The sequence below is a fragment of the Halichoeres trimaculatus genome, unplaced genomic scaffold, assembly GCF_033239565.1.
Source record: "Halichoeres trimaculatus isolate MK-OKI-2021-1 unplaced genomic scaffold, fHalTri1.1 fHalTri1_scaffold_18, whole genome shotgun sequence".
Taxonomy (NCBI): Eukaryota; Metazoa; Chordata; class Actinopteri; order Labriformes; family Labridae; genus Halichoeres; species Halichoeres trimaculatus.
In genome coordinates, this window is record NW_027437196.1 from 7,732,921 (window position 1) to 7,752,157 (window position 19,237).

The 19,237-nt window shown below is 36.4% G+C and overlaps 1 protein-coding gene across 1 annotated transcript; it reads right to left on the reverse strand.

Moving 5' to 3' along the window:
* Positions 1–7,458: 7,458 nt before the first annotated feature.
* LOC141807608 (ADP-ribosyl cyclase/cyclic ADP-ribose hydrolase 1-like) lies at positions 7,459–17,516 on the reverse strand. The gene is made up of 8 exons (XM_074693731.1): positions 17,200–17,516; positions 15,506–15,632; positions 15,281–15,416; positions 12,473–12,555; positions 10,381–10,454; positions 8,138–8,224; positions 7,899–7,982; positions 7,459–7,815 (listed from the first exon to the last, which is right to left on the reverse strand). Exons 1-8 carry the CDS (start codon positions 17,376–17,378, stop codon positions 7,758–7,760), a joined length of 828 nt encoding a protein of 275 aa, XP_074549832.1. The 5' UTR covers positions 17,379–17,516; the 3' UTR covers positions 7,459–7,757.
* Positions 17,517–19,237: the final 1,721 nt, after the last annotated feature.

Sequence of the window (19,237 nt, forward strand, 5' to 3'; positions counted from 1 at the left end):
GTTGAAGCTTCTTCAGCAGAATCAAGCTCTGTGGGTCTTCTCCCCGTACCGGGCTTTTTATAAAGGACGGCAGTTACTGGCTGTTTGATAAGCACGGACTGGGAAGGGACCAGCAGTTTCCATATCAAGGTTTTTTTTTATCTACATTAAAATGAAAAGGGGAATTCTTAACTTCTTTTACATATTGCCTTGTTTGATAACAGAGCAGTCCCTACAATGAAGCCTATGTAAGTGTGTCCTACGTGTTTGTAATTTCTCTTAGCCAGATCAAGAAGAGTTGATCTGTATTAGTTGTTTTAACTTTAACCAAGAGAAGGCAAAAAAATAATCTTGTAATCTCTTACATACCTGAACACCTGAGACCCCAGAGACACATTTCATCTGATGGACTTATTCAACTCTCCTTCACAGAGCATTGGTGTTCATGCACCTGAAACGTCAGACCTTTTAACAGTGTTGTTATCACAACTTTCTTTAGTTCAGTGATTGTAAAACAAAATGTTCTCACAAGCTCTGCTCTAAAATTTTTTAATATGTATTTAATGTTCCGTCCATGTAGATCTAAAAAAAAAACAGTCATTGTGAGCCTTTTACTGTTTGTCTGAGACATGTTTTTGACAATTTATTTGTCGGACTCTCAGTTCATCACAAAAACGTCTCTCTTTGTCTTTTAAGGGAGGTATTCTGGGACCATTAGTCTTAAAACGTCTTTTCCATTGGAGGAAGTTGTTTTTAGACAAATGCAAACACTTTTTGGACAGAAACAACATCCTTGCAGTTTTCCAATCTGCTTTTAAAGCATTACACAGCTCTGAAACAGCAGGTTTTAAACAATATTGGTAAGTACTTTATAATACGGCCCGTGTCTTACAGTGTAGTTTCCTCAACTTTTAGGGTAACTTTCTGTAATGTACACGTCATTTCGTTGTAGTCACACTTGTGTCTTAAAAGCGTATGTGCTGTTGTCTTATAATGTAGTTCTCCGTGTCTTAATGTGTAGTTTCCTCAACTGTTGGGGTAATGCGAGACAGTGGGTAATGTGAGACATCCCCTGTATCCTGGCAACGGATTATATTTGTGGTCATCTAACCATTATGTTTTCAAGCCCCTACAATTTTCCCCTTGGCCATGAAGGAGAGGACCCCATGTTGCAGTGTTAAGCATGTTATTTTTAAAGAAATAATTTTTTTTGCATGTAAAAGTAAATTTTCTTGATGTCAACTTAGTCAACTGTTGTGCCAAAGCAAATTGATTCAGGTAGAAAAACTTATATCATACATGTTGATGAACTATCAACACATAAAACCATGTGATGATGCTAGCTGAAGTTTGGCCTGAAATGCTAAGAGAGGTTGTTTTTTCAAAAATTTTGGCTGTGGGGTCAAGTGAGACAGTGATCACACGATTCTTTAAGTTAACTCAGGCCGACTGGTGTTGCTACAAACCTAAATCTTATTGTAATGAATTGTCTATTGTAGGTAGAGACTGGTTTGGCAGCTTCTTAGCACATTGCCATCTTTCTGTCCAAACTCCAGAGGTAACATCCCTGGAAAAGGCTACAGCCTTCAATAAAACTACAGTTGGGAGTTCTACGGTTCTACGGTTGTAAGCTCGTGGTTGAGAACATGGTCCACAAGTGTGATACATTTTTATTGTCCTCTACAGGAAATTAGTTGCCACTGTCTGTACAGAGGAAAGTACACATACATACATACATGGCAGTTGTTGGTTCATGAGATGAACCTTTGAGCTGTTTCAGAAAACTAGTTGATTACTAATTGATCTAACGCTTCACACATTTCCATTTGTTAGAATAAGAATAATTTTGCTGTGAGACAAAACTGCATATTTCAGGGTGGCCTTTTATTGTGGACAGTCTAAGGCACACCTGTGCACTAATCATGGTGTCTTATGAGCATCTTGATGTGGCACACCTGTGAGGTGGGATGGATTTTCTCGGCAAAGCAGAAGTGCTCCCTATCACACATTTAGACAGATTGGTGGACAACATTGGAGAGAAATAGTGATATTGTGTAACTGGAATGAATTTTAGATCTTTATGTCCATCTCATGAAAAATGGGAGGAAAAAAAAAGTGTTGCGTTTATATTTTTGTTGAGTGTATGTATGTATTGTATGGCTGACAATGTTCAACACAATTGTTTTACCTTGTCCTGCCTTACGTCTCCAAAAAAGAAAACGGTCATTCAAATATTATTAGCCTATCTGCAGTTACGTGAATGACTGAGTTTAATTTGAATTAAAGTAAGAGATAACTTTACCCATACCTCACCCCGACTTAATCTCTTTGATTCCTAGCTGTGTTAACTTCTTTTTCTCCACTTGTTGGTAAGAAGATTAAATAACAGGACAGAGGAGAGACATGCAAAGTCAAACCCTTGCATGCAAAGCAGGTTGACCTGCAGTAGTTTTATGTTTCTCTTACTTTTTACTCTTACTTTTTGCTTCATGTACAATGACTCTAAACTTTCAATATTAACGAACTGTCCCGAAAGGTTTAAAACATTCAAACAACAAAGACTTATTTTTTTTCCGCTTTTCTTCTTTTTGTGTCTCCTAAAACTTTATTTGATGATTTGGCTTTAAAATAACTCACACAAATAACATCAAAATTCAAATTCAAATATGGATCCAATAACCATTAAAAAAGGTGTTTTAACATTTCATTCAAAAAGGCTGTAAACTCTATCAGGACAGGTATAGAAATGAAGACTGCATACAAAGTCACCTTATGTGCTGGAATAGTGTCATATAAAGCAAAACTATTATGTAAAAATATGTTTATAGTATAATCATTAATTTGGTTATAATTTTTGTTAAGATACAAACACTATTCCAAACAGTTCATTGATATACGAAGCATAATGTCATAAAGACTTATTCCCTAATTACAGGGCATATGGAATGAATCTGTAAAACACATGAAACACTCTGACAGGCTTGTATGGAAAAATAAATAAACAAGATTCTTCAATTTTCATTAATTCTGTAGTTGGTAAATGAAATCCAACAGATTCCTTATCCACCTTCAAGTAAACAGGCGCCACAGCTTGTATTTGTATCAGAGGCGCACTGTTTGATATGAGATCTATAAAAAGAGACAAAATGAGTGAATGAGTGAACAGCTCCATGAAGAAAGAAAATAAAATATAGAATATTTTAAGTTTTCAGTTATCCACACGCTTGCTTTACTTACTCAGATACCTCCTTGCAAGTATAGTTAATTTCTGGGTCAAGCTTGGTGCGTATGTTCAGTAAATTCTGAGAGGAACAGTTTGACCTGTGTAGAGTGTCAGAAAGAAACAGGAGAGAAAATAATTTTCCACTTTGTTTTCCTGATTTGAACCAGAGCAAAATATTTAAAATATTTGAGAAAATTATCAGTGATTGAAGTTATGAGGCAAAACATGGTTTAAAAAATAAAAATCAATTCTTACACAAAGATTGGCCTGGTGACGAGAATTACATTCAGGTATCCCACGTTCTGATGTTTAAGTTCCAATAACTCAGTCTTCCCAAATGTGCTACCAAAAAGGAAAAAAAAAAGAAAAAAGAAGAAGGTAATTGCTGTATGTACAAGGTTTTGTGATCTTTCATTTCATACTATAAAGACCATGGCAATCCTCAGGGTTCAATGCTAGGGCCACTATAATTCTGTCGCATTGTATTCCCATACTCATTTCAATATGGGATAAAAGTACTGTTTTTCTTATCACTTATAAATCTGTATGAGCATTCTTGAAAAAATAAAGAGGAAGTTTAGCGCTCACCTGTTGGGATGAAAAGGATTTTCAACCGATCCATTTAGCATAGCTGTTACATTATCACAGGCGTAGTTTGCAAACTGGAGACATGAAGGCAAGCAGAAAAAAATTATAAAACAAAACTGATCTGATGCAAATCTTCCTCTGCATGTGCATGAGTATTTATCTAACAATTTGAACAAAGCTACATTTATACAAACATTTTCCCAGAATCCTGTTCTGGTCAGTTCAATTTGTGATGACCAGCATGCTATTCTATGAAATTTACTTTGACACAGTCTAAATGTCTTGAGTACACCTGGATGTGAGCGTCTTCAGATTTGACTTTATACAAACTATGAGCCAGAGCTCCCCCCAGTGTTTTATTTTGGAATAACATCTTGCCATTACTCAAGTCTTTTTCTTAGCTGTCATTTCTCCTGTGTTTAGCAAATGAAATTGCGCCCCAAGTGTATCATAAAGTAATAACTTACTGCAGCTGAGGCTCTGCTCCAGAATGAGCTGACAGGGTTGTTTTCACAAACGTCTCTTCCTGGACAGTCTTCAGTGATTGTCTCTGAAGCATGACACAACAGATGCAGAGCTTTCAGTTTGTCATTTCACTGTTTTAGTACATGGTGACTTTAAAGACAAAGAGCTTGATCACAGAGCCATTTATTTCTCCTATTTTAGGCCTCTAACTGATTTGTAATTTAGTTTTTTCAGATGGGCTTGTATCACACTTATTCATCACCTGCACCAGTTTTTTTTCTTACTGACTGTAAACAAGACGTGGCCCAGCCTCTGAGCCTTAAAGTGATGCTAAGCTGTATCAAGACTGCATCCCTTCTCATGACCAGCAGGGGGCAATGTAAGTGGCCACAAAAAGCAGTTGTATTGTATTAAAGAGAAACTACTTCTATCTTGGTTTATGATCTCAGTAAACAAAGGTTTTTATGAACTCGGTCTCCTTTCTATCTCGCCGTCATCACAGCCTGATCTTAGTTCTGTAAAAACAAAAATCATCTTGAAAAATGTTTTGAAAGAAGAAGAGTCTGACCATTGCTGCCTTCCTCCCCACACCACTTCAGTCCATCCAGCACAGACCCCAACAGAGTGTCTCTCAGGATGACACAAGTTTTATTCTCAGTGAATTCATGAACCAGATCCTTTGTTTTGCTCCAGAGTATCGTCTGAAGGAAAACAGATATTATTGTTTTAGTATTTGATATGATAAAAGGCGTCATCTCTGTGCAGAAACCTGTGATAATAGAAGTTACCTCATTGCATGGGTGTAGGAAGGGGACCAGAGCCACTAAAAGGTCATAGGCTGACATGGAGACATTACAACTTGACTTCCCAATGTAGGCTTGTTCAAAGACAGAAAAGATGTATTGGCAGTCTGTTCTAAAAAATGTTTAAAGAGCATGTGATGTTATTTAAATACGATTAATTTTTCTGCACAAATACTCAAAGAAAGATAAAAGTCTTACCTTTTGTCCTTTTTGCCCTCGTACTTCTCACATCTGTCAATAAAAGTCGCTCTGAACTGTTGAGCAGACGGGCCCTGGAGATGTAAGGTGACCCCAGTGATGACACCAATGGCACCACAAACTAAAACAACACCCAGGATCCCTCCTAAGATCCATCGTCGCTTTTTGTTATAATCATTACTGCTAGTGTTGCTACCCTCTTCAACCTCCATGTCCCAGTGTTAAGGAAGTTGAGGGATGTAATTTAAGATCTTAACGGCCGCTTGCTGCCAAGAATTTTTAAGAGCCGCTTAAAGGTCACAGTGAAGATTTTAGTGTATCATCACAAAGATTTGATTCTTAAAAACATGTTCAATCATTCAACATGCCTCATATCTTAACACTGGTTATCACAGTTTGATAAACTTTTGTGGATTTGAAAAAAAAAAAAAAAAAAAAAAAAATTACTTAGGAACACATGATCAGGTCTTTACCTTTACCCTAAAATGTTTCAGTTTCAGTCTCCAAAAATGTATTGTGACAGATTTTTAAAGAGAAATCATGAGTAGTCAAACTGAATTAATGATGTACAGACACAGTCTGACTGGATCTGGAATCACCTGGGGCCAGTTTTTCAAAGGTAATCCAATCAGATTTTGTTTATCAGATTGAATGAAAATGGGTTGTTCAAAAGGGAAAGAAGGAATTAAAAAATCGGATCATATCACGAAATTCAATCCTAGTTTTAATCCAGATCAAACCTTCAACTTGTGTTGTTCAAAAGTTTTCAGGAAGATTTGGATCCCTTTGATCCCCAAAAAACAGGAGGTGGATTTCAGGAAGAAAATGTAGTAAAACTTCAAAATTGGTCAAATAAAATGACATTTGTACAATTTAGAGTTGATACTTTAATTGTATTTTGCATTTGAATTGTTTAACCGTTACAGGGATAGAGCAGATAGAGCTAACTCAAGCTACCAATGAGGCCTTTCAGTACAGTAAAGTAACATTTCAGACTATTTCAAAATATTCAGTTTGTGTTTTTTTTTTTAATTTTTTTTTAATGTATATTTGTTATTCATTTGGTGTGGCTCAGATGAGGGGTCATAAAAGAAATTACAAATAGAAGTGGACAATGTTATTTTTGTTTTTTCATAAAATAACAAAAATGAAAAATAAAAAAATAAATGACCCCATGTTGGCTCTTCTACCAGTTCTTGACAGAGCTGGTAGTCCCCATTTAGAGCCTGGTAATCCATATTTGGTAATCTTGAAAACTGTTTATCTGGATCAGTGTCATCCAATCCAATCTTACCTTAACCTGCATAAAACTGAGATGGATTACCTGATCCTGGATAGCAAGAAATGGGATTTCCAATTCTTTGAAAAACTGGCCCCTGGTTTCAAAGTTTGCATGAACAGCACAGAGGCCGGCTCAAATAGATCACTTCAACAGTTTGACCTCTAGAAGGCAATATAGAACACACAATCCTGGGTAGGAAGACAAGGTCTTGTCAGTAGTGCGAAAAAAAGGAAATAACAAAATGATATAGTCGCTAATTTACAGTTGAGACATGATTTTCAGCTATCTCCTGCAACCTCTCAGTGAACTCCACTAGTTTTACACTGTGCTGTTAAGTTTATTCACAGATAAGAAAATAGGAAAGAAAACTCAGGTGGTCTCTTTTTCAGTCCTGTTCATTGTAAAGTTATGTAAGGGAATGTTGCACAACTTTTTCAACACACAATAAACTTCAGAAAAAGTGATCCAATTTCTTTCTACAGAAAAACTTCAAGACTCCTGAGCATCTGTATGATGTTGAGGACACACTAAAGCCATCTGTAAAACTGCTTTTCATGGCAGAATTATTAAAGCCCGAGTTTTATTCAGCGCTATTTGTTGTTTAAAAAAAAAAAAAGAAAAAAAAGAGAGAATTATGTATTTGCTATAATAAAAAATGTTCAAAACTAAGAGGAAAAAATAATTAGAAAACAAAACAAAAAAAATAGATTAAAAATACCACAACATTCTCTTTGACAGACTGGTCTGGTTGATAATTCAATTGTTTATTATACCATTTCTTCATTTAAATCATGATTTTTTTCAGTTTCACTTTTCTCTCCGTGACATTCAAATGATTTAAAATGAAAACCAAAGAAAAATGAAGCCAAGACATTTCTGCAACAGATTTTGTTTTTATTTACAAAAAATACAATTCTGCCAACAGATAGGAGTAAGATTTGAACATGATTAAACACAAGCACTGGCTTTAAACTCTACAGTACGCAAGAAGTAACCCTCACTTTAGTTTGACACTTAACAGAAGTGTTCCCTTCAAAATAAAAGGATGCATTGATATGTTAGGAAAATATCGTAAGTACAAATACAGATTTCACATCAAGTCAAACTGGCCCAAAGGTACAAAAAGGACATCATTTAATTTACAATGACACAACAAGAATAAAGTTAGCGCAAATAATCTTCACAGCTGGTGATAATCAGACGTTCAGTTCACAGGTTTTCACCAACACGCTCCACAGGGGGCCTCTGGGTCTGAGCCGCACGCCTGGATCTGAGCTCTGCAGAGAGAAATACAAGAATTAAACAGAAACAATGTGTAAATACAAGTTTGTAACTTCATACACAAAGAGGCTGTACTTACTCTGACACCTCTTTACAGGTATAGTGAATGCTGTCATCCAGCTCTTTCTGTAAATTCTTTAAAGATGGATTTGTACAATCTGACCTGAAGATGACGAAACATTAAGAACGTTACTTTGTTATTCTATACACTTCTTTGTTAAACACCATTAACTAGCCATGATGGGAGAACGTACAGAAAAGTTATTGTGTTATAACATTAAAAATGATCCAAATCAGGAAAAAATGGGGAAATCTTACACATTGTTTTCCTGTGTGACCAAAACGATGTTGAGACTTTTCATCTTTTTGTGGTCGAACCTTTTCACTTCGATGCTCCCAAAAATGCTGCAGACAAAGATATAGAAATAAAATTTAAAAAGTGAAGGTTGTATATATTAGTTCACATGTTGAAACTTAAAAAAAAAAACAGGAAGAAAGGGTAGGAATACAATCAAATGTAGCGCGAGAAAATGCAACACTCAGATATAACATCAAATCTAAAACCATGTACGATTTCTTTTTCTCATACGTGTTTGACTTTTTATTATTGGATAAGGCTCAATCATTGTATAACCAAATATAAAAAAGGATAAAAAGGGTTTTTTTACAACAATGCTTTATGAACTGTGATGTATAGTTTATCAAATCATAAAGTGTCATTCTTCAAGATGCATAATGATATGCGTTAAGGATATTGCATTGAGGTTCTACTCCACATTATATGATATGATTCTGTACAACTTGATACGATACAGAACTAAATGATGTCATAAGATTCTATACGACAAGATAGAAATGGTATAAAACCATATGATGCCATAAATTTCTTATAATAAAATACAACTGTGTATGATGATTACAATACATCAATTTTCTATATCTATATGTTGAGATAAGATTCTTCAACCGACAATAGACAATATAATGCTGTTCTATACAATACAATATAAAAGATGTGGTGTAATTCTGTATGACAAGATAGAAACAACATTGTACAAAACCATATGATGGGATATAAAGTATATCTTTCTATTTGAATTTATATGATGCTTTATGATTATTTGTGATCCAATACTGTTTTATAGAGTATGATATAATTCATGCAATATAATAAAAAAACATGCTGTGATTTCATTTATACAGTTCAATATAATTCTTTATAATACAATATAATTCTATATAATATAGTTTAATTCTATGTGATACTACAGAGGGATTATCAGTCCATGTCATCATAAAGCTGCGCACCCGTCTTGGCTGCAGAAGCAGCGTTTAGCTTCATTCATTTAGACAAATTAGTGTTTTTTAAACACTAAATTCAACCTGTTATCAGCATAAAATGTACGGTTGTCCTGTGGTCAGTTTTTAGAAATGATACTATACAACAGAGGCAACGTCTATCAAGTTTTGACCGTCGCAGAGCAACAGGTGTTTTGGAATTAATAGCAACCATACTAACTGGTGACTCTCAGTCGAGAGTATCAGTGATTAGCGGCCGAGAGTCACCAGTTAACAGGGTCACACTTTACACTGAAACACCAGCAACGTCTGCAGGTAAATAATTAACTCTGGACTTAGTTTTCTGGTTCTTTTACAATCAGGTCTCAGATTCAGCAGTCTGTGTGCTTTTTTTGGGGGGGTTTGGGAAGGTTTCTGATATATTGACACACGTTTACGTCCTGATCTGTCACAGTCTGGTAAGTGTCCATGGTTAATGCAGTCATGAGCATCGAATGACAGTTGTGTGTTTAAATTCCTCTCTGGGTACACGCCTGCTTAAAAACGTCTGTCCACCCAATATCTGTCCACTTGCTGATCTCTTCTGTTCAATCACAGCTACTTCACAAACCTGGGAGTCGTTTACCATCCGTATAAGTGATGATAGTTTAAAAGGGTGTTTTTTGGTGGTTAACTCCTCCATGTCAGTTGACAAACCGTTATACTCCGCAGTGCTTCTGCACCCAAGTTGTTGATAAACAAATAAGCCCTCTATAGGTTCTGTACGTTACTATATGATCCCATACCACAATATTGATACAATATGACACCATATGATGCAGTACAATATATAAGGTACAGTATGACTCTATAGGATATGATATGGTTGAACATAATTTTGCAAGCATCTGATAACCAGGTTCACTTTAAGTTGAGCAAAACGCCAACAAACAACCATGTTCCTCCTGAGATTTCCCTGAGATCATTCGCAGACTCTGGTTTAACCTGCGGCTGAACCTTTTTCATGAGGAGTTGCTCTGAATTATCAGATACAGACACTCATTGACTGATAAGACTATAAGAAAGTCTGTTGGTCCATTTTCTGAGAAATGTGACTTGGCAAGTTACGTAAGGTAATGTTGCATAAGTCACTTCACACAGTCTGCAGCAGGTCATTCTGTTTAAGGTACACTCATAGTTTTTATTTTCACTTTCTGTTCTGATTAAAGAAATGAAGGAATCTGAAAGAATGATCCTGTGTTCATAGATTCAGGGTCTCTTACCTATCCAGAGCGAAAGGTGTAGCGATGGATCCGTTTAGCATCGCTGTGGCGTCCCCACAGGCGGCTTCTGCAAACTATGCACAAAAGAAGAAGATTTAGATTAAAAAATCACTTTAGCTGATTAGAAAAAAACATTTCTACTTTTATTTCTGACATCTGGCAAGTCCATGTCAGACATTTATCAGCAGTAGGAAACTCTATCCAACTTTGTGCAATGAACAAACTGTTTAGAAAACAACCAGGTTGTTTGTCAGAATTCCCCACGCAGGGAAATGTCGCTCATGTAGGTGAACAGCTACACATTCCTCACATGTCAACAACAACCCATGGCTGCTCTGCTCTACAGGCTCATTACTGGTCTGTTGAATGACAAAAACACCTTTAGTTTCTCTTTGAAAAAAATGAAAATATTTCACTATATCCCAAAAGAGTTATCAAAGTCAGTTACAGTCTTGGAAATTGACAAATTTTGTACTTCTCTGTGTTGGTTCTTGCTAGCTCCAAAGAATTTCTTGGACTTTTTGCTCTTAAAAGTTTCCAAAGGTGTTTTTGTTTCATCATAAAGTCCCAGGAACTTGTTAAAATACCCCCATGAACTACATGGTCTCTGTGGTTTCATTGTCTGTTTCCACTAAAGACTGAAGACCTAGATAGATTTTGCAAATCCAGCCAGTGGTGGGAGAATAAAAAAAAGGAAACTGCAACATCCTTCCAGACCAGTAGAGGGCAGTAAGAAAGCAACAAAGGCAATTTATGAAAAACAACATCACAGAATGAGAAGAAGGGTCTGCCCCCCCCCCAGCACTGGTTTTTACATTTCATGTCTTCATTTTGTTGCTAGGCGCCTTGTAGCTGCCTGTTACAGCAGCTCTCTCTTCTTTGTCCGTTTCTTGTGATTTTTTTGTCTCGTCACCATCTCTACATTTGGAGTGGATCATTACTTTGTATGGCTCATTTGTTGGTCATGGACACCAAACTTTTTGTGGCTTCAGTAATGTTTTTACTACTTTTTGCTCCTGTGTTTGTCTGGAGATCCTAAATGTAACCATAGCTGCATTGTTTACATGTGAACTCAGCTGTTAGCAGCCTGTAGCATGTCAATGCTAACTGGTGCAAGGCCTGATGTTTCCCCACAAGGTGAGGAGAAGGAGGTGAGGACAATGTGCTGGTTCTCAGGTGTGAGCTAAGAAGTGACGACATGGACCTGTCCTTCCATCCATTGCTATTGGGAATGTGAGATCTATCTCCAATAGGATGAACAAGCTAGCCATGCTAACCCAGCAACAGAGGGAATGCTACAAGGCAGAGTAGCAACATGCTAGTCACAGACATGGCTAATGGAGCTAACGCCAGACACCAACGCCGTATTGGAAGAGCTTCGCCTGCTGTGAGCAGACAGGATCCAGGAGACAGAGACTGAACAGACTGCTGAAGAAGCTCAGTCCTGGACCCTGTGGAGGTGGAGGCTGGCTGACTGGACAATGATGGACAAGCCGTCACAATCTATTTTCTTATGGACCTTTTTGCACTTTCTATACTCCTCCTGAATTTCCCCTCTGGAATGAATAAAGTATTTTCTATTCTATTAGAGCTGAACAGAAGAGTTAGCCTCCCATTTAATGTGTTTCCTTGTAGATGCTAATAGAGCCAGCAGCAGCAAATGTAACTCCGCATGTGTGGGGTCACTTTAACCATCCTGTTTGATTTTAAGGTTGCTTTTCTTCTTGTTTTAAATTTTCTTGAAACTTTTTTGTGTTTGTCTTGGTGAGTTTTTGGCAGTGAGTGCCATTTGCCAGAATTTCTTAGACAGAAGAAAAACTCAGCCAAACAAAGCAGGACTCCTCTGAATGTGTGGGTTGCCCCTGCTCACTCAGGAGAGAGCTACACAAAGCCGCTCCATGGAGACCAGCACAAAGCCTCATTGATGAAGAACCAGGCTGTGCGAGTTCTCCCTTCTCTTCTCCATCATTATCGTTTATGCCCGGGAGAGATTCGCTTCACCTTATGCTCCAAATATGTTACTTTAACCACTGTTTGACCCGGAGACTGGGGTATTCCTGACAGAAGAGGCTCACTCTGAGAGAATACTTACACCAGCTGAGACTCTGTTCCAAAACGAGCGGACTGTGTTGTTCTCACAGTATTTCCATTCTGGGCAGTCAGACGTGAATGTTTCTGGAACAAAACACACACAAACACAAGTTTTTAAGCCTTTTCAGTGCATTTGAACAGTTTGCTATGGTTACCTATTAAATTAAAGGCAAGAGAAACGTTAACACATCAAAAACCCATTGTGAGACAGAAAATTGGTGACACCAATCCACAAAATAACCACAAAATGTAAAGATATATAAATAGCAAACATGTAAATTGGATGTTTTGGTTCGTGTAGAACAAAAGCTTTGATACCTTTTAACAGCTTGTCTTTTTAAGAATACCTGTCTTTTTCAATTAGTTGAACAAAGCTATGAGCTGCTAGTATAGCTAGGCTAGGCTAATTCATTTTCAAGCTTTTGTTATTTTTTGTCTGGTTACCTCCGCCAAGGAAATTATGTTTTTGGGAGAGTTTGTCTATTTGTCTGCGGACAACATAACTCAAAAACTAACCAACAGATCTGGACGTAATTTTCAGGAAATATTCAAAATGGGATTAGGAAGAATTCATTAAATTTTGGAGGTGATCTGGATCACTGTCTGGATCCAGGATTTTTTTGAAAGGATTCTTTATCATTGTGAGATAGGGACGTTTTCACCATATGTGTATATAACTCCACCATTAATGGTTGGATTGCTTTGCAAAACAATACAAGATAAGGTCACCATAATTTCTGAAAGATGTAAAAGTAAGATCCAGATCCTGGCAACATTCTGGATACTAACATATGTAATATGAAATATGTACTGGGTCATCATAATGTTAAACACTGTCAGGAAACAAATTATCGTACAAACCTGCAACTAACACCAAATTGTAGCAGACAGTTTACTGAAAGGGAGTATAACATTAAAGTAGGACTAATCACAACATGCTTGGCGGAGATCTGCGCTCTTTTGACTGCTTTTCTAGTTTCTAATAAAATCTGTATAGCTAGGGAGGTATGTAGAGACGCAACACAACAGTAGCATACCATACCGTGAACACAACATGACGACAAGATAGGATATAACATTTTCACGGTATAAAATAACTTACTACGAAAGAATACAATACATTACAATAGTAAGGATACGACACACCAAGACAATACACATCATGATACATTGCGATTTGATATGATGAGGCACAATAAGATGCGACATGATGTGAAGCGCCCCAATTTGACCCAAAACTATAGGATATGATCAATTATTTTTGAAAAATACAAACATTAAAATATGATACAACACATTACGATACAATATGACACAATAAGATAAGATACGGCACAACCATAGACTGTATATAGAGTGGACAGCGTGGTTCCGCCATTTATCATTGTATGGTTTTGAAGCCAAAATACCCCTGTCACTCTGCGCAGTAGAGACAATGAGGGATTCTGGGAGAATCTGAGTGGAGCTGGGTGACAAAAATAATGTTTTTTTTTTTTTTTTGGAGAGTCTAATCACTTCTTGACTCTACCTCCTGACATATTTTACAATCCCCCAAAAAATACACGAGAACGGCATCTGTCAATCATGGTTAAACGTTACGTAAAGCCTAATTTTTAACCTCTTATAACTAATGAAAACGAAACTTTTCAGAAAAAAGAGGACTTGAATACAAGACAGCCAAAGGGTATCTTCAAATTAACACAACAATCGGACGTGGGAAACATTTCTACGAGGTGTAATAATTTTTCAAAGTTTGATCACAGCCCAACTGGAATGACTGGGGAGATGGATTTTTGACCTATACTGCAGCCAGCCACCAGGGGCACAACATAATGTCACAATATGACACAAAATGCTATGATATGATACAACATATCATCATACACGGTTACGGAATACGACACGTCAAGGTACAACTCAGTATGAATGAGACGATACGATAATATGTGACACAATGCTTCCTGGTATGATGGGAAATGAAATGATATGATACACTCCTTTCTTTGCACTTAGTTATCAATTGCTCGTTTGGGGACTGAACACAAACCAAAGCTTATTTGCCTTGAAACCTGAACCTTGAGTCCCTCACACTAGTTTATTCAGTTTGAAACAGTTCAGGCTTTTTTGTAAATAACTCCCGAAATGAACCACTCTGACCCCTGACCTGAAAATACAAGAATGTGAATGTGGCTATTAGGTAACATAGCAACAGACAGGATGGCTCCTCAATCCTACCTGTGAATTACAATGAATTAGAAGCTGTATTAACTGAGGGAAAAACACATTAAAGTACATTTTTTTAACGGGAAGACAAAGTTTTTGGCTGAGAAATAAGAGTTGGGTCAAAGTATAATCAGTGATATTTGATAAAGGTTAGTTTCTTCAGTGCTTTTGATTCGATCTGTATTTGGCTAAGGTGTTGGCTTACCGTACAACCACTGCAGGCTTAACAGAATCAAGATTGACTTTATGTAATCTGTGACCTTTCGGATCTTTTCTTTGCTCTTTTTTCTAAATTATTAGAGAGCATCAGCCAGGAACTGCTGCAAGCCAAAAACGTTGTGTTAAAGGGCTTGACTCAACTTGCCATGCTGTAATAGGATGTTATGTTAAAGCAACTGTAGGAAGCAGAAATAGCACCTCTGGCACTTGACATTAGGAGTGTTTCTTTCACCTCGCACTGCAAAGGCAGGAAACATTTCAGCTGTTACTGCTACTCCGTTCTCTATTTTTTATCTTTTGATTTCTTTTAAATAAAAAAATAACTGAACTGAGCCAAACTTCACACCCTGTAACGAGTTTGTCTTACCAGTGCTGCCCTCTTTTCCACACCAGGTCAGATGATCCAGCACAGATCCCAGCAGAGTGTCCTCCAGGGTGGTGAAACAATCTTTTTTGGCTGTGAATTCATGGACCACATCCTTCGTTTTGCTCCAGAACATGACCTAATCCAATAAAAAGGCGAATATCGTTAATATTGTGCATCTCAGAAGACAGAATGAGGAGGTAACATGCTGAGATGAGGTTTGTTTACTCTGTTGCACACTGGTTGGAAGGGGGCTGCAGCGATCAGAGGGTCGTAGGCCTCCATAGGGACTTTGCAGGGGTCCTTTCCTACGTAGGCTTGTTCGAAGGCAGACCAGACTTTTTCACAGTCATATCTAGAAAACACATGAGAGCATTGGCTGAACTTCAAATAAAGCATTTCATATACCAGATTCTGCCTGGGTAGCACTATTTAATCCCAAAATTTGAGTCACTGTACTTAAATTCTGAACTTTCCTTAATTTCATAACTTTTGATCACATCCAGTTTCCAGTAAAGATACTTCTCACTCATTACTATAATCCAACAATGTATATCACTTTGAGCTTGTGAGTTATAAGGCAAAGAGCCCCGCCTTAATAATATATGAGGGACAGATCGTAAAACAGAACACCTGTCAGCCACACCACAACAAGCTCCCTCATGAAGAGTAAGAGGTGGCATGAAGCAAAGGACATTTACCAAAGTTTATTTATATATTTCGAAATTATTTTTTGTTGATTATAAAGTTAAAACATCTTAAAAAGGCATTTTAACAATTTGCTATTTCTGTTTTGTTTTCAAAAACTGGATTCTTTACTCACGTGAAAGTAAAGTTTCCCCTTGAGACAACTTTTAACACGCCATGTCACAAAATCTTGGCAGCAAAAACAGAAGTTTTGCAACATCTAATTCATATTCCAGCCAATAAATGGATATATTTTCAACCAAACTAGCTTAGCCGTATAAATCTGCAAAAACTAATTTAGCAGTAATATTAATCCAAAACATTGTGTAATCATAAAACAAATAAAACAATTTCCCTGCACCTTTAAATTATGTTTGACACTTAAATGTTCTGATACTTGGCCGCAGTTTTTAAAATACTTGACTTGCGACGACCTTAATTATAAAAATTTTATTGCAGGACTTAAAGCTCCTGTGTGGAACTTTGTGGCTGCATTGATTTTGTGCAGGCTTAATTACACTTTATGAAAAAAGAAAATATAAATAAAATCAATTGAAAAATTATAATAACAAAAAAAAGAAAATGTTCTCTTTCTTGACCCTTCACTGTGATTTGTTCCTGTGGTAAGTGATCAAAGGCTGATTCTGCCCAAGTTGACACCTACCCCCCATAACGTCTGTTTTATACTCTAAGAATAATTTTACATAAATAAAATATTTATATTCCCATGCTCTGATTTGCTTTTGTAGGACACAAAGAGACATCACAGATCGTTTCAGCCCGCCTCATGACCAAATCAAAATTCCACACAGGAGCTTTAAGAATTAGTTTATAGAATTTATTTATTTATTTATTTATTTAGGATGGCTTTTAATACCCAGTAGTATGGTGACACTTTTACTTTTAGTCTGTTTTTTACTTAAAAAAAAAATATTGTATTTTATTGCTCTTATTGCGTTTATTCTTTTAATTGCTTTTATTGTTTTTATTGCTGTTATTGCTTCTAATTGTTTGTAATTGTTAAATTTATTGCTTTCACCAACTATTATAAAGCACTTTGGTTCACCGAAAGGGCTGTTGTAAAGGGCTGTATAAATAAAGAACATTTACATTTACATTTACATTAGACATCATATTCTCATAATTCAAAGTTTCCATGTTAAACAGAAAGTTTCGTTTACTCATCTAAACGTGCAGCTCTGTTCGTAAAATAATTATAAAAATACCAAGCTTACCCTCCAAACTTCTCACATCTGTCGGTAAAAGTTGTCTTAAATGATTCTGTACTCCGACCGAGCGCTACTCCAAACGCCACAGCGAGGACAACAATGAGAAGCAGCACAGCGACCACGGTGAGGAAAACGCACCGGCGACTGCGTTTCTTCTGCCGTGGACGGTACTCGACAGGCTCCATTTAAAAACTTATTGTGAAGTAGTTAAACGTCGCAGGAGGTCTGACTTTCTGACTTGTGTTTGTTGACACAGAAGCCGCTCGCGCTCCGGCAACGTGTATTTATAGAGAGGTGTGCTGTTTCCTGCGCGCGCGCACACACGTGCAGTGGCTTGAGGCTATTTGGGCTGTGCTCCAGCAGGGGATGTTTTATGACATGCTCGAGCTGCTTGAGGAGATGAACAGTGATGATACGTTTTACCTCATCCCGTTAAACGATAGTGGAGTGAACATCTTTAAACACATCTCATGAGCTACAAAAGCAGAAGAATATCCATCAAATAAATAAACAAAAACTGCTTAACGTTTTAAACACATCTTAACTATGACTGTATTGATGTCATAATATTTATTACATTTCATAGGTGGAGCTCAAATTTTCTAGTTAGACCCAGTCAATGGGGCCATCCATGTCCTTGTAACTCATCTTCCTCAGAGCTAGACTGGCCTTCCCTGGGTCCACTGTCTCTTTCTGAGAATCAAGGCATGAGACAGTGCTAATCTTCTACATGGTAACTTAACGCAACTAAATGCATTTCCTCAAGTTCTGTATTTTTGTTTGATTTTGAAAAAAGTGAATACATAATTTAGTCCACTTTGTCCTGGATTTGAAATCTTTTATGGTCAATTGACAGCTTATTTGTCCCACAGTGGGGAATTTACAGAGTAATAGTAACAAACAAGAAAGTATGAAGTGAAAAACATCACAAAAGGTAAATACTGAAAAAAAAAATTAGTAAAGAAAAAATATGTAAATATCAAGCACAACATAAAACTGGGGAAAAAAATCTACTGAAAGAGGTGATATTTACAGTTACCATACTTTTTGGTACTATTATTTTAAAATTAATGTATTTTTATTTGACCCCCTGTCCAGTGAGTTATGTATCCAAAAAAGAGATTTTGTACAATAATGTTTAACACCAACTCAAAAAGTTTGATTTTGAGAAAATTATCCTATTTCCTGGGCTAGATAAAGTCCTTAAAATCCTAAAAGTCTTATATGTTTATCTCAGATCTCAGAGCAACATTGTTTTAATTTTCGACTTGGTTGAAAATAAGAAAAACATCTTTTGCAAAGTTTATATTTGTCTGATATTTAATTCCTACTTAAATAAGAATGGGTTTTTTAGTTCTTTAGTTGTAGTTAATTTTGGTCAGGATTGACATTTTCTCACATTGAAAACACAATATTTATATGAAAAAAGCTAGATATATCAAGAAAAAAAATTATTATTCATAGTACAGTTTAGGAATGATCGGTATTTTTCTTATTACTTTCAAAAATAATGTAATATGGTATCAGAAAGTGAAAATATTTCAGTTAAAGGAATCACAAAAAAAGTAAGTAACTCATAATTATTCTCCTCATGAGCTACTGCCTTGGGTTCAAATTCTACCTGCTGCTCTTTGCTCCCTATCATCCCTCACTTTTTTTTTTTTTTTACAAGTTTCTGACTCAATCAAGTGTCTTCTACTTTTTTTTAAAGCCTGAAATTAGACTAAAAGAGAAACAAGATCTCAAAATAAAGATCTTTTGAAGATTCTCCTCACAAATGGGTTATATAAATTTAGGAAATGATTTGTATATGATTTGTGTGCAAATATTAAACTTGATGGTAACAAAAAAATTTTAGTGTCTTTTTTCAGTATCTTTTCTTTTGTGAGAAAGCAGCCTAAGACAGGTTTCTCGATCAAACATGATGCTCTTTAATCTTTTTGAATTGGTCTTTGTGTGGGACCCCCCACCTGGTTGTATACAGCATTAGTGGAAGTCTTTCCCAAAGCACACAAATAAACTTGGTGCAAGCATAAACTTGACT

Excerpts from the sequence above, each read along its gene's own strand:
- LOC141807608 (XM_074693731.1), bottom strand. The coding sequence starts at position 17,378 with ATGGAGCCTGTCGAGTACCGTCCACGGCAGAAGAAACGCAGTCGCCGG. Across the intron at positions 15,633-17,199 it reads AGATGTGAGAAGTTTGGAGG|ATATGACTGTGAAAAAGTCT; the intron begins GTAAGCTTGGTA and ends TGTGTTTTCTAG. Across the intron at positions 7,816-7,898 it reads ACCTGTAAAGAGGTGTCAGA|AGCTCAGATCCAGGCGTGCG; the intron begins GTAAGTACAGCC and ends TTCTCTCTGCAG.